Genomic DNA, 14,249 nt, shown 5'->3' on the forward strand with positions numbered 1-14,249 from the left:
CACAAGTGCACTGCCAACTGCATATTGCACAGTATGTTCTATGTATAAAGCAAGAAAGATGCAGTTTGTGAATGCTTCTTGTGTTACTGTGACAGTGCTTGTGTTGTAGACAGTAAGAGTACATCTCAGGCCTGAGCATATCTGAAACTGTATGCATTATGTAATGAGAGACATTTCAAACAGCAGCTGCATTGTTGTGACGTGATGTCACTACTCACTACATTACTTGTTTAATTCAGCACCGGATCATAATCTTGATTATCAAATAAATATTCTTATTTTGCCTTCTTGATTTTTTTGTTAAATGAGACTCGTCACAGTGGTCGGAAACCCTCTACTGATCAAACCTCACGACATACACTAAAGGAATGAGAGGCATCAGGAGGGGAACAAATAAAAGCGCTCCACTGTAAACACATTTAGATGCTCAAACACATAAAAATACACACACACTCATTAAAGGTGGAGCTTTTAGGGTCAGTTTGCAACAGCGCCATCTTGAGGCTAAAATACTCAAGTGCATGTCTTTGTATTAGTGTAGGTGGAGATATGACATAAACCAGGTGTGTGTGTGTGTGTGTGTGTGTGTGTGTGTGTGTGTGTGTGTGTGTGTGTGTGTGTGTGTGTGTGTGTGTGTGTGTGTGTGTGTGTGTGTGTGTGTGTGTGTGTGTGTGTGTGTGTGTGTGTGTTTGTGTGTGCTTCTGTTCAAAAGGGGTCAGCAATATATTTTTCAAAGAAATTAATACTTTTATTCAGCAAGACTGAATTAAATTGATCAGAAGTGACATACTTTTACTTTGATACAAAAAGATTGAATTTCAAATAAATTATTTTGAACTTTCTATTCATCAAAGAATCCTGAAACAGATGTATCACAAAGCAGCACGACTGTTTCTAACATTGTTAATAATCATAAATGTTTCTTAGCAAATCAGATTATTAGATTTCTGAAGGATCATGTGACACTGAAGACTGGAGTAATGATGCTGAAAATTCAGCTTTGATCACAGGAATACATTACACTTTACCATATATTCACATAGAAAACTGTTATTTTGAATTAAAATATTTCACGATATCACTGTTTTTACTGTATTTTTAATCAAAGAAGTGCAGCCTTTGGTGAGCAGAAGAGACTTCGTTCAAAAACATCATGAAATCTTATCGAAACAAAACTTTTTCAAGGTAGTGTGTTATGTGAGTGTGTATTTTAAGATTGCTCATTTATGTGTATGCGTGCGTATATGTGTGTGTGTTTGTGAAGGAAACATCATGCATATGTCAGTGTGTCAGGAATGTCGCTGGTCTCCACCCTCTGAGATTTGAGGATGGATGAGCCAATATAAAGCTGAAGTTTTCTGTGTTGACATCACTCAAACAATCACACCATCTGCGTCACTCAACACACACTCATGAACTCATTTCAAAACCTCTCAGTCGAGACTCAGTCACACAATATCAGCCAGAAACACATCCAAAGTGTGCTAAATATATCTAAAGCCATCACTGAGAGACATCTACCTTCAGTCCAGGTGTGTGTGAGAGAGCATGGGAGAGGTCAAAAGGTCAAGCTACACTTCAAAATAAAGCTTCTTTATTGGGATTGATGGTTCCATTAAGAACCTTTTCATTCCACAAAAGGTTCTTTATAGTGGAAAAGGGTTCTATAGATTTTTAACATTGACTTTACACTAAGAAAAAATGGTTCTCTTAAGAACTGTTCACTGAATTGTTCTAAAACTATTATTCTATGGCATTGCTGTGAAACCTTTATTTCATTTATTCATAGGACACTACATAATTTATAAAGCTGTGAGTATGTGAGTGATGGAGAGGTACCTGTGTGTAAGCTCATCGAGATGTCAGCCAATGATGAAGAGCGTACAGCATCACGTGAGTCCTTTAACAGCGAGAAAACACACAAGAACACATTATAACCGAGATGCAGAATACACTACAGCTCATTATGTAATTGCATGCAAATCAATATTAGCTCTCAGCCAAAACAATGGTTGGATATTTTTCCTTTACCGTTTGCACTGTTTCATAAGCTATTTTGCATTCATAATGATTTTACAGTGATATAGGCTGTGAAATAATAGTGCCAGACCGTGGCATACTGTATTCACATGTTTATTCATAGCAGACCTGTTGATATAACCTGTGGATCTGATCTTCACCCTGTCGCTGTACAATTCACCTGTGGATGAATCATGTGAAATCTCATCTGTGCAAACTAGTGCCTATAAACCTGAGATGCTCAGGAGGAACAGCTTCTGTGTGTGTGTGTGTGTGTGTGTGTGTGTGTGTGTGTGTGTGTGTGTGTGTGTGTGTGTGTGTGTGTGTGTGTGTGTGTGCTGTCAGTTCTATTTATAGCTCAGTGATGTGTCCTCCATGCATCCTATGAGCAGACGATGCTGGATATTCTGTACCTGTTACCAAGAGCTCTAAACCCTTCTTTAAGGGGAAAACTACAAAAATGATTCAGATTTATTTGCGTCATGCATTATATGCTTTTACAATTTACTATTATTAGTACTGATTAGACTGTATTATAAGCCCTTATGCTAAATTTATGAGATAGATTCTCATGTAAAATTGCTCTAATTAATTCCATGTAATTGCATACATGCATTACAGTGCATAATGCCATAAATCCATGAACCTAATTTTACACAAACTCAATGATCTAATTCAAGTTTGGGCAACAATTTTTGTATCTTTCAACAATTCTATCTATCTATCTATCTATCTATCTATCTATCTATCTATCTATCTATCTATCTATCTATCTATCTATCTATCTATCTATCTATCTATCTATCTATCTATCTATCTATCTATCTATCTATCTATCTATCTATCTATCTATCTATCTATCTATCTATCCAAGACAAGAGGATGATAACATGAGACATGCAGTTTGCACTCACCTGAAAAAGTATATATCTGTTCCTGCTCGTTTATGGGTTGCTATGAGAGGAACGATGGCGATCACACACTCATTCATAAAAACGCACCGCGGATCTTCAGCGCGCGCCGTAGACGAACGCACGCGCGCGCCCGCAGCATCAAGACGCGAGATCTAAAAATAGCGCATCGCGCAACAGAACAGATGCAGTAGAATAACGCGTTACCCACGCTGACTGCTTCTCACATCACAGTGCTGTCTTATATCACTCAAGAGATGCTGACAGTGAGAATAGCTTGATGCAATGAGTGTGACATGATCTTTTCACACCATGAGCACAAAATAGGCTACAGGACATCTATATATTTCTAATGCATAGGCTATCAAAGATAAAATCTATAGCACATTTTATTTTGCTTTATTATCAGCATCAGTTGAACTGTAAAAAAAAAAAAAAAAAAAAAACTATGTTCCAATAGAAAAGAAAAATCACAAATGAGATATTTTTGTCTGATTTGTCTGTTGAACTTTGTCATACAATCTTGCTGTGGGTAAAAATAATGTCCATGTTATTTGTCAACTATAAGCTACCCATACATGCCTAATCATGACATCAAAGCATCTATGTAGCCTACATTCAGCATGAGTGAGCAACTCTTTATTGCATTCCATTTTTATCATCACAGGCTCATATGAACAAGCCTTATCATAGGCATCACATCCATTTCATGTGCATTACTCTGTGCATTCATCTCCTGCTTCTTCCTCATCTATCTCTGGTCTTCTCACTTACGGTCATAAACATAAATAAGGTCCAAAGTTTATTTAGGATCATTCAGTGTGACGTCATGGCCCGCGTCAGCCGGTCTTTATCCTGTTGTGTGACTGATAGTCTATGGAGGAAACAAATAATTATTTCTGACTTGGACTACTTTATAAAATGAAGACATATGATGCATAGGCTTACCTGGAATCTGAAATGGAATAGAAATGTGAAGATTATTCTTCATTTGCCCTTCAGTAGCTGATGTAACTCTGATGATGGTTCTTCCCTGCCTGCAGTGTGACCCGAGCGGGGCTTTGAGCAACTGGAAACCGGTAATGCCAATGTAGCAATAGCTGATTCATAGCCGTAGCATATTGAATATATATATATCAATATCAAAATATCAAGCTGTCACACCACGCAACCCAGGTAACAAAGATGTGTCCTAAAACATTTTGCTTATGTTCCCATCAAGTTTCTTAACTCATTTCTTAATATTCTCTGAATGATTAAAATGTCCAGTTTTCAAACTTTCAAACATTAGGGGAACATTGTATTTTATTATTCTGCAAACATTATGGGAATGTTACTTTTGAATGTTCTCCAAACATTCTAAAACAAGTAGTAACATTATTAAAAAGTGCTAGGCTACATTCATTAATGATGTATAAACGTTTTAGTGCTAACGTTTTAAAAACATTATTAAAGACCAGATAATTTTACTGGAAGAATGTTTGTTCAGAAAAGCCAAAGTTCTGAGAGCATTCCCTGTTAGCTGGGAACATCCTTTATGTTTTAGCCATGTTTACACAGATAATTGGCTCTACTTTAGTGTAGTTCTTGACATACGCCATGTCAAAAGAAAGAAAGGAAGAAAGAAAATGATTTTATTCAAGTTGTACACTAGATTAGAACACTTTTAGAGTTTTATTGTGTCACATGTTGAGAGCATTGAGTAGGTCAACTGCTGTATCAGTGCTGGTTCAGCAGAAGTGCGTTAAAATGACGCACGATTTCCGAGAAGAAGAAAAAAAAATCAACAATACGACTATACGAGGCACTTTACATCGTTACACAAGTCTGTACTATTTAAATTAACCAAATATAATAAATCATGAGTCACGGGTATGAAAGGTGTGTCATCATCACACGCTGACCAATCACAGGTTACGCTACAGGTAACTTTTTTAACTAGTATGCCCACTCTACAACGCCGAGCAATACACAGCGCTGGGGAGACTCCTGCTTGGGAGAAGAATACCATTTGGCTCACGTCTAACTATCATTATAAAAGTAAATTCTATAGGAGTCTATATAATTTTAGAAGATATTTATCAATAAATCATAGGTATAATATTTGCCTAAATCGTAGCTTCGTAGGCAATCTTCCGGGTGATTGAATTCTGCCAACCAATCAGTGCCCGCTTTTCTCATCACATGACCTTTCCCAGAAGCGCTCCGGAGTGTTTGCTCTAGTTTGCGTTGCTTGTCGAGCTCGCGCTCATGGCGGCTGCAGGGTGGGCGCGCGCAGTCCTGAAGCGCCTCAGTTTATGAACGTGAGAAGAAAGAAATGCGCTAATAATGTGGCGGGGATAAACCAGACAACCGTTTTTACATTTTAAATAATGTTTGCAGAGGTAAGCCATGATGTTTTGTCCTTTTATTGTATTTCCTGCTGTATTGAGCTGCTGTTAGCTTAGCCGTGTGTTACCTGAGCAGGTAAATAAACACACACACTGAAGTACACACACAGTTACACACATTAGCACACACACGCGCGCGTCTTGTGTGCAGGATTACACACAGTAATGCGATGGGATTATATGTTTCTGAGCACTGACAGTAAGTCTTCAGCTAGCTCAGCTAACATCAGCTGTGTCTGTTACATGTATGTGTGTTTACATGAGTAGTGTGTGTGTGTGTGAGAGAGAGAGAGACAGTTGTGTGTATAAGGGGCAATGGGTGGAGATGATGGGTATTTGTGTGTTTTCTGCGTGTCTCAGCTTGTTGATGTTGAGATACGTCGTGGCATGTGTGTTAAACTTATCATACATATGTGTACGTGTCGTTTGAGCGTATGATTATGTATTTACACTACAGACATATGTTGAAATAAAATGCTAGTTTTGCGTGTATGGGAGAAATAAAACCTGATAAAGGCTGCAGTTCTTCAGGCCATAAGGTTGATTATGATGACACACCTGATAACAGACACTGGTTTTGTTTGTTAGTGTCATATATCAGTATCTGATCTTGATGTGTTGATACTGAAAAAGCAATGTATTAGAAAGTAAAACCTTGAACCTGGTTTAGCTGTAGGCTATACATTGTAATTTGTTTATGATGAGAAGCCTGGTTCTCTTTGTTTTGCTCTTGTCTTATGTTTTTTTTTAACCTATCAGTATATGTGTATTGTTTACTAAAATAAACAATATACTAAATTATAAACACTTGTTTTGGCTAAATGTAGTCCAGAGTGTAATGTTGGTTAAATCATGCCTGGTTGTATGTAGTATTTCGGTCTCTGAATATGTTCTTGTAAAGTGTAAACATCTACTTTGCCTTAACAAGGCAGTTAAACCCATGCAGACTTCGTGTCGGATGATAAAGTTGTTAATGTGTGGATTTTATTTCAGTTTCTGAGCATATTTCTAAAGTGACATACTTGTTTAGACTATGCAAACATTGTGGTATGGTTGGTTATGATGGCAAGATAACAGTCTGGTTTCATTACACTTACTCTCTGGATGTGTCATTTCACCCTCTAATTATATAGTTTCGACATAACTCCTGTTTGGGACATTTGCAATAAGCAGTTTTTTTGTCTTTATTATTGTTTTCAGGTGCATATATACTGTATGCAATTTTAGCATCAAATCTGTAATCAAGAACAACAGGAAAACTCATAGAAATTAATTGGTGAGAATTCTGGGATCCTGATTATTTTGTGAATAGGTGTGTTGCCTTTTGTTTTAGCTGTGAATGATTGTTTAAACTCATGCAAATATTGTAGTATAGACAGGCCTGAAAGAGTCTTGTTGTGTGCTACTTGCCCTGTGTTGGGGTTATTTTAGGTCATCGTCACATTTATTTAATTAGAAACTAACTTAAAGATTAAACACCTGTTTTGTTTTGAAGACAAGCTTGCCAATTGAACACACTTCATCAATGAAAATCATGCATTTGTCAAAAGTTCAGTGCATTGTTGAAATCCGTGTGTATTTGGTCTCCTGATGACAGGTGTATGAGCTGGATCCTCTTGAGTCGCCTGACCCGCTGTAAGAGCGTCCTCACGTGTCTCTGTCGGCATATCAGGACTTGAACGCATTCACTCTGTCTTTTGCATTTTAGGGCTGGACCTCGAAGTTAATGCACTACAGCAAATGTTTTACTAGCCCGTGGCGTTGAATCACAGAGTTTCAGGTCAACCTGCTGTGACGCATGTGATGTTATATTACAGGTCATTTCGTTTGTTTGCAGTAAGTACAAGTAGAATAGAATCATAAGAATGATAGGAATTTCATGCACAAAGAGTTTTTTCATGTTTGTTTCTTCATTCCTTTTGTTTCCTCAGTAAATTATAAGTAGGCCTATGTGTTCTTGTACAGTGTGCCGCCGCTGGGTTGTGTGTCAACAGAGGAATGCCAAACTGTAAATGTCCAGAACTTGACTATCAGACTCGTGTTACGACACGAGTGGCTCAGTTCACCTGCGCACTGAAGCTATCCCAGCATGCTCTCTCTGTGCGTGTGCCCTGTTTATGCCCATCACAGCTGTGAGATGTATGCTGATGTAAATCGTATTATCTGATCCTTATCAAAGCTTTGTGAAGCTCCTGGTCATGGGGTGTTAGCCTAATTAGCTGGGTGCTATTATCTAATGCTGACAATTATTTCACAGTAACACCGTGACCGTAGCCTGTGCAGAGAAGGAAGCTGTTTGTTTTTGCAGTGATGTAGTTATATATGTAACCAGTTTGTTTCACCCATTTTATCATCTGCCAGGCAAAAATATTATGTCTGATTTCTAGGCTGCCTCCGACTAAAGATTTTTCTTGTCGACTAGCCTAGTCGTCGTTCATTTAAGCCATTAGTTGACCTATTGCATATTAATATTTAATTTTTAAATATATACTGGGGGAAATACTAAACCATAATGAGCCTTTACTATATACAGCCTAGGTGTAATATATATAGCCTATAAGCTTGCCGCAAAACACTGACAAAAGTAATAAAAAAATAGCAAGGAGACATTTTAATTATTTGTTAATAAACTAGTGCTTTCTGAGTCAGTGTCGGCGGCAAAGATGAAGTTGGCGATGCTGACTCGTCATCGCTGCAGATATAGTGGATGTGCCTTTCATACTAGAGTTGTCAAAAAGTACTGACTTCGGTACCAGTCGGTACTGACATTTTAAAAATGTGACGCTTTGAGCGCTGTTGAGCCGAATCATATACACACCTGATTGCCTATTGTATTCGCGCGCTCATCTGAAGTCTCTGTGATTGGCTACAATGATCAACGTTTGAAAAACATGTTGTAAATATACATCAGTTACGCTCTTCACCGAGCGCTTACACAGATACACATGGGAGCGTTTGAAAGCAGGCGTCATTCAGCAGAGCGGTCCGCTAATAGATGAGTTTATGCTTGTGCTTTCAAACACTCCTGCTCCCGTTTTTTAAAACACTTCCAAACGCTCCCGTGCGTTGATCATTGTAGCCAATTACAGACAAATCCGATGAGCGCGTGAGTACCAACTTGTACTTCTTCGGTACTAACTCTTTCATACGGATTACATAATCAGAGCATTTGTTTTCTATTTGAATTGGTTTGTTTAAAAGTAGACATTTCAAGCTTTCTATAGATATATTTCTCATGTCTGTAAGTATGGCGAGTAGGGCTGTCAAAATTGCTCAAAAATGACGTTCGAATATTCCCTCTAAAAAACACACGAATATTCGAACTATTCGAACATCTGGTTGCGCATTTTTTCAATGACGCGCATTACGTCAATAACAGGACAAATTAATACAAAGAGACATACATAACTTGTATAGGTAGTTAATTTAAGTTTAAACATATTTGACATTGTATTACCAACACAAAACCAAGTAAATAAACTAATGGCCAAGACCGCAGACCTCAGTCTCGCTCACTCGCAGGCACTCTCTCTCTCTCTCTCTCTCTCTCTCTCGCCCTCGCGCTCACGCTCTCTCTGCTCATAACGGTTTAAATGAACAACAATAAGCACATGTTGAGTGCTGATCAAGAGTTTTGTGCAAGCAATTTAAGGTCGCGACTCTTGCCCCAAATATAGCAGGCTTCATTCAGTGATTGAAACAAATGTATTAACATTAATTGAAGTTTTACAGTATAGAACCGACATTGAACGCTCCGAGCGAGCTGTGCTGTGGTAAACATGGAACTTTTCTGTTTAACTTTAAATAAAATGAGGCACACAATTCCGAGAAATGTGACAACAAAGAACTTTTACCCTGAGGTTCATAAAAAATAAAGTGCTATTAAAAAAGAAAAAGGCTACTTACATTATTGGTGCTTGTATTAAAAAAAGGAAAAACTGACTGCAATTTATTCCATTGTCTTTTAGTGCACTGTCAACTTTCAGCAGTGACGCTGTGCTAGACAATGCGACTCGTGTGACCTGTCCCTCAAGTCTTGTTTATACTCGACGCGTCCGCACGAGCGCGAATCGCCCCCTATCGTTTCAAAGAATAGTACAACGGCGAGCGCGTCGAGTATAAACGCCTTGTCCGTTTGGGGGAGGTGCGCGCGCAGTCTGCGGAGACTCGCGCTGCGGAGACAGGCGAAAGTATAAACAAGGCTTCAGGCAGCGCGCGCGCCCACTCGTAAAGCAGACAGCCGCGCCTCTGCTTCCGCGGGCGTGTTTTTCCATATTCGAAATTCACATTCGAATATTAATTTTCACGTTCGAATTTCTGTTTTTTAAAACTATTCGAATATATATTCGAATTTAGAATATTCGTTGACAGCCCTAATGGCGAGTATACGCTGAGTTTCGGTGCAGTTCAACAGTTCACGGATACTGAGACGGCAGAAAGTGCATCCTGTTTGTTTTCTTTATTTTACCTAGGGACAAAGTTTTGTTGTTATTGTGAGTTTACACAAATAAGAGTAATGATGTATAACTCGTATCTGCAAGACCAAAAATAAGTATTTTAAGTTGTTTCTACTGTTATCAAACACTTGGATATCCGCCTAATAATAGCGCACATTTATCTAGGCTAACGTTACAGCGAGCGGCCAAGTACAGGTGCTACTACTTGCATGTGTCAAGTAAGCTTTTTAAGAACATTATTTTATTGACATGGCAATACGTTTAATGTAGTAATTTGGTCTGTATAGAACTTGAACTCTTTTATATATAAGTGCAGTTGGCATAGATCTGGATTATACACACAGCTTTTGGTCTCTGTGAAGCGGCACTCGAGCCTGGGGTATTTACACCCGTCTTAAAATAGACCTCGGTGACAAGCCTGAATTAACGCCAAAGTCTGAGGAGTTGTGCCAGATCACTCTTGAAACCTTTGGGATCTCTTATGAGCTCTTCTCAGTGCCGAGTCACCCTCGATCTGAGCTGAGAATCATGTTCTGGAAACATCCGTGTGTCACGCGCCGGTAGCCGTAGCATGCATGGCCGCGCAGCGTAATGTGAATGCATATTGCGTTTTGATTAAGAAGGTGGAGCTTGTTTGCTGTAGATGATTGGATGACCGTCGCTGGATAATAATCTTAACCTGGCTGAGGTCTTTGGTGGCCCGTTCTGACATGACAGACTGAGATCATTGCTGTTAAGAGTCTTATTAAGGTTACATCTTTACACCTTTCTGTCTCATATGAAAGCCTGATGATTAGGCTAAATTAAATTGGTTTATTTATTTATCTTAGTCTTCCTACTGGATAATATTGCTATTTCAGTTTTTTGGTGATCATGTTAGGCCGCACGATATTGGGAAAAAAAACTGATATTACAATATTTTGTTTTTCTGTTATATTTATTGTGATATGAAAACAGTTTCACCTCTATTTGGAAATAATTAATAATTGTGGAATTATTGATGTGATTTTGTAGGGGAGTGAATCTGCACAAGCACAGATAACTGGCCCGTGTGGATCAACTACAGTTCGATCCCTTTACTTGACATCGCACACCCTGCGGTGTGACTATCATGGATTCGCACATCATTATATCGATGCTAAAATGATATATGCAGCCCTCATGTGATTTGCTGTGATGTGAAAACATGTTAAAGATAAAACGGCTGTTGGATTATTGTGTGTTTGACGACAGAGAAGCAGCTTTGGTTTTCTAGTCCCCCGTATGTCATAATCTGCTTTTATGTTCTTTAGACGTATGAGTTTGGTGGCGATAAGGGTCGAAACCTGTTTTTTAGAAAGCACACGGAAAACTTCCCACAGTCAAGGACGTTTTCCAAACAGTTTGGATTGTATGTGCATTTGTGCAAATCGCTTTATCTAAAAAACACAAAGCATGAACTGCTAATAGTCCATATATTGTTAGACTATGAACTTTGATAAAACCAGTGAATGTTGATTCAGAACAGATTTTTCTCCCCTTCATGTTGTTTGATTGATGTAGTGGATAACTTTGTATTTGGTTTATGGTAAGGTGGCATTCAGATGTCTTGTTTTCCCTCATACCTGATACCTTTTCTCTCTGTTATGTGGTCCGGTGTCACTGTTTTGATGACGTTTACTTGCACACATTGAGACCAAATGCAAAGCAGACACGTTCATTGCACTATCATTTTGAGGTAGACACATCAGGACTGTTTAGTAGCCACTATACTGGCTATTTAATCAATTAAACTGATCATTGTTTAGTATTAACTCAGCCTTATGTTGTTCTGTATGATTGACTTTATTCCACAGAGCACAGGAGAAAGTTTGAGTAATGTGCTCTGCTCACTGGCTGTAACATTCATGCTTCATAATGAGCACAAAAGCACCTTTAAAATCACCTGTATGACTTTACACATCACATTTACACAAGTCATTGTTCACTGATAATCTTCCCTTCAAATGAACAGTGAACTGGTGCAAACATTATTGATGATAATGCCTTAAATATCAGCACAGAAGTTGTGTTGACAATTTTAATGGTGCTTTTTTGTAATTTTAGGCAAGAATATTCTACAGTAATTAATTTTCTTCATGGAAGAAAGAATCTGTTTTGGAACGACATGATGAGAGGGAGTAATTATGACAGAAGTTGTAATTTTTGGGTGAATTATCCCTTTAATTGAGACAAACAGACATTATTGAGTCTGTTGAGGAGAGACGGGCTGTTACTTCACTAAGTAATCAGATGCATGCTTTTACATACGGGACAATAAAACAACAATAAAACCGGTGATAAAACCCCACAGACACACATTAAAGGATGTTCCCAAGCCTTGTCTAGAGACAAAAGATCCAGAGACTTGAGGGTGCAATACTCTTATTAGTTGAGACAATCATCATCATAAAAAAAAAGACCAAGCAAGAAAATGTATGATATATTATATCATAATATCATAATATAACTACACCAATATATCGTTCAAATGTAATTTGTCTTGCTCTAATAGCATCCACCATAGTGTTGTGTTGTGTGTAAGCTGGTGTTTCAGCTGGGATAGTTTGCCAGCGCCCTGTTTTGCAGTCCTGTGACACACCACACACGTGAAAGCCTGTTTGTTTGTCCCTGTAATAACACATACGTGCATTGTGTCTGTGGCATACTAGGATGATCTCTAGAACGCTGAAGCCGCATCCAGAGTGGGTTTGTTAGGCTGTTTGCCTAAATCCACATGATGTCAGCACAAGTCATGAATGATTCGCAGGTCAGGACAAGGGTTTGTGGTCTTGGGATGAATACATGGTCTAATGGTCTTGTGTGGCCAGACTTTTAACAAATTAACAAACACTGCACACTGTGACAGGAAAAGAATTTTGATTGACTTTCTTCATATTTATCTAGATCGCTTTCTTTTCTTTCCTTTGCCCTTTCTTTCTTTCTTTTTGCACCCTCTTTGCACTTTATTTTCTCATTTTCTTTTGCTCTCATTATTTTCTTCATTATGAACATTTCCGGGGTTCTCAGAAGCAGAAGTTGTCTTAGTTTTATAAACCTCTATAGTGCGGTGAACGGAAACTACAACAAATATCAGTTTTACATGCTCATTTCCTCCAATTGCAAAAGAAAAAATCCACGTCAAGAGTTTCTATGACTTTCCAAAAAAACTGAGAGAATTAATTTACGTTAATCAGTTGTATTGGAAACACTCACTCAGCAGTGTAAGCTATTTTTCTCGTTAATTTAATGCCAGGGTAATATAACAGAGTAATAGAGTATATAAATAGATAAATAAAAAAAACAGTGGTTTAAATTCTAACTTTACTACTTTTCTTTAAAAAAAAAAAGGGCTATATTGCACAGCCCTAGTTGCTAGATTTATGCTGTTAAAGTTTAATAACAATTGTTGTTTTTGGGAATATTGCAGTGTTTAATATAAATGATTTATCATTTTGTTACATTCAAGTGCCACGTAATCTTGAATCAGAATCACTTCCTGGGGCGGGGCGGGGCTACCTGTCACTCACATGAAATCAGCCAATAGCAAATCACAACCAATTAATTCCCCATGGAAAACAAATTAAGCCTAGTCTTTATTTATTCTTGTTCCAGAAGCCGTTTCACTCGGATATACGTCGCAATGGGAAAATAAAGACTATCACAACTTCTGTTTCATGCCGACTTTAATAACTGTGGAAATGCGTCATCGCAGTCTGTGAAAAGGGTCCCTGAACATTTGATCATATTTTTTGGGTGATGTTTATTTAACACACGTCAGCAGGACGTACTCCAGGTCCGACCCTTCAGATCTGAGGCACACAGAGATGTGTGTGTGTGTGTGTGTGTGTGTGTGTGTGTGCGATCGTCTCAGGAGAAGGAAGAGAAAGGGCAGAGATTGGGTCACTGAGTTTCCTGTCCTGGAAAAAACAGGAAACCTGTCCACTGGACACATTCTCTGTCACACTCTATTCATCTGTCTCATCCCTCGTAGAGTCCTTTAAAAACCTGTACCCGTCTGCTGAAAGCTCCAGCAGAGATTTAATTTTTTTGCATTTTGTCGTGTTGTTCTGTAACTTTGCCACTTTAATTGCAATGCATGAATGATAATCTGACCGCTGCTGGTTTGATCTGGCAAGAGTGAATCACATCAGAGAATATGAATGATAAAGAAGAGCTCAGGCATGTTCACATTAATGTAAATACAAACAAAATCACAATGAGTCTTGGTGTTTTTGTGACAGGTCCTCGCTGCAAAACCGTGCCTTTATCCCAGAGATAAAACATTAATTTAATGAAATAGTGCAGAATACAATTTCATGTCCTTGATATTTCCTCAATTCACCCACTTTTGGAAAAATATTTTAGACCCTGATGATGATGTTCAATTTTAGGTGTTCAGAAGCTGCCGGCGTGTCTTTTATTCTGTATTTTCAAGTATATTGTATTCATGC

At 38.2% G+C, this 14,249-nt stretch overlaps 1 protein-coding gene and 1 long non-coding RNA gene across 4 annotated transcripts in view; one reads left to right on the top strand and one right to left on the bottom strand.

Moving 5' to 3' along the window:
- The first annotated feature begins 5,156 nt into the window (after positions 1 to 5,156).
- Positions 5,157 to 14,249, top strand: part of snx13 (sorting nexin 13) — a 30,963-nt gene continuing 21,870 nt past the window's right edge. For all 3 annotated transcript variants that reach the window (XM_082185450.1, XM_082185452.1, XM_082185451.1), the window contains exon 1: positions 5,157 to 5,314. In XM_082185450.1, coding sequence (XP_082041576.1) covers positions 5,303 to 5,314 — 12 coding nt within the window. In that variant the 5' untranslated portion in view covers positions 5,157 to 5,302. The remainder of the gene's footprint in view (positions 5,315 to 14,249) is intronic.
- On the bottom strand, positions 6,056 to 11,712 carry LOC309510623. The gene is made up of 2 exons (XR_014210407.1): positions 9,710 to 11,712; positions 6,056 to 8,580 (listed from the first exon to the last, which is right to left on the bottom strand). It is a non-coding gene; the product is annotated as an uncharacterized lncRNA (long non-coding RNA).

The sequence above is a fragment of the Leuciscus leuciscus genome, assembly GCF_965113295.1.
Source record: "Leuciscus leuciscus genome assembly, chromosome: 12".
In the NCBI taxonomy this organism is placed as follows: domain Eukaryota; kingdom Metazoa; phylum Chordata; class Actinopteri; order Cypriniformes; family Leuciscidae; genus Leuciscus; species Leuciscus leuciscus.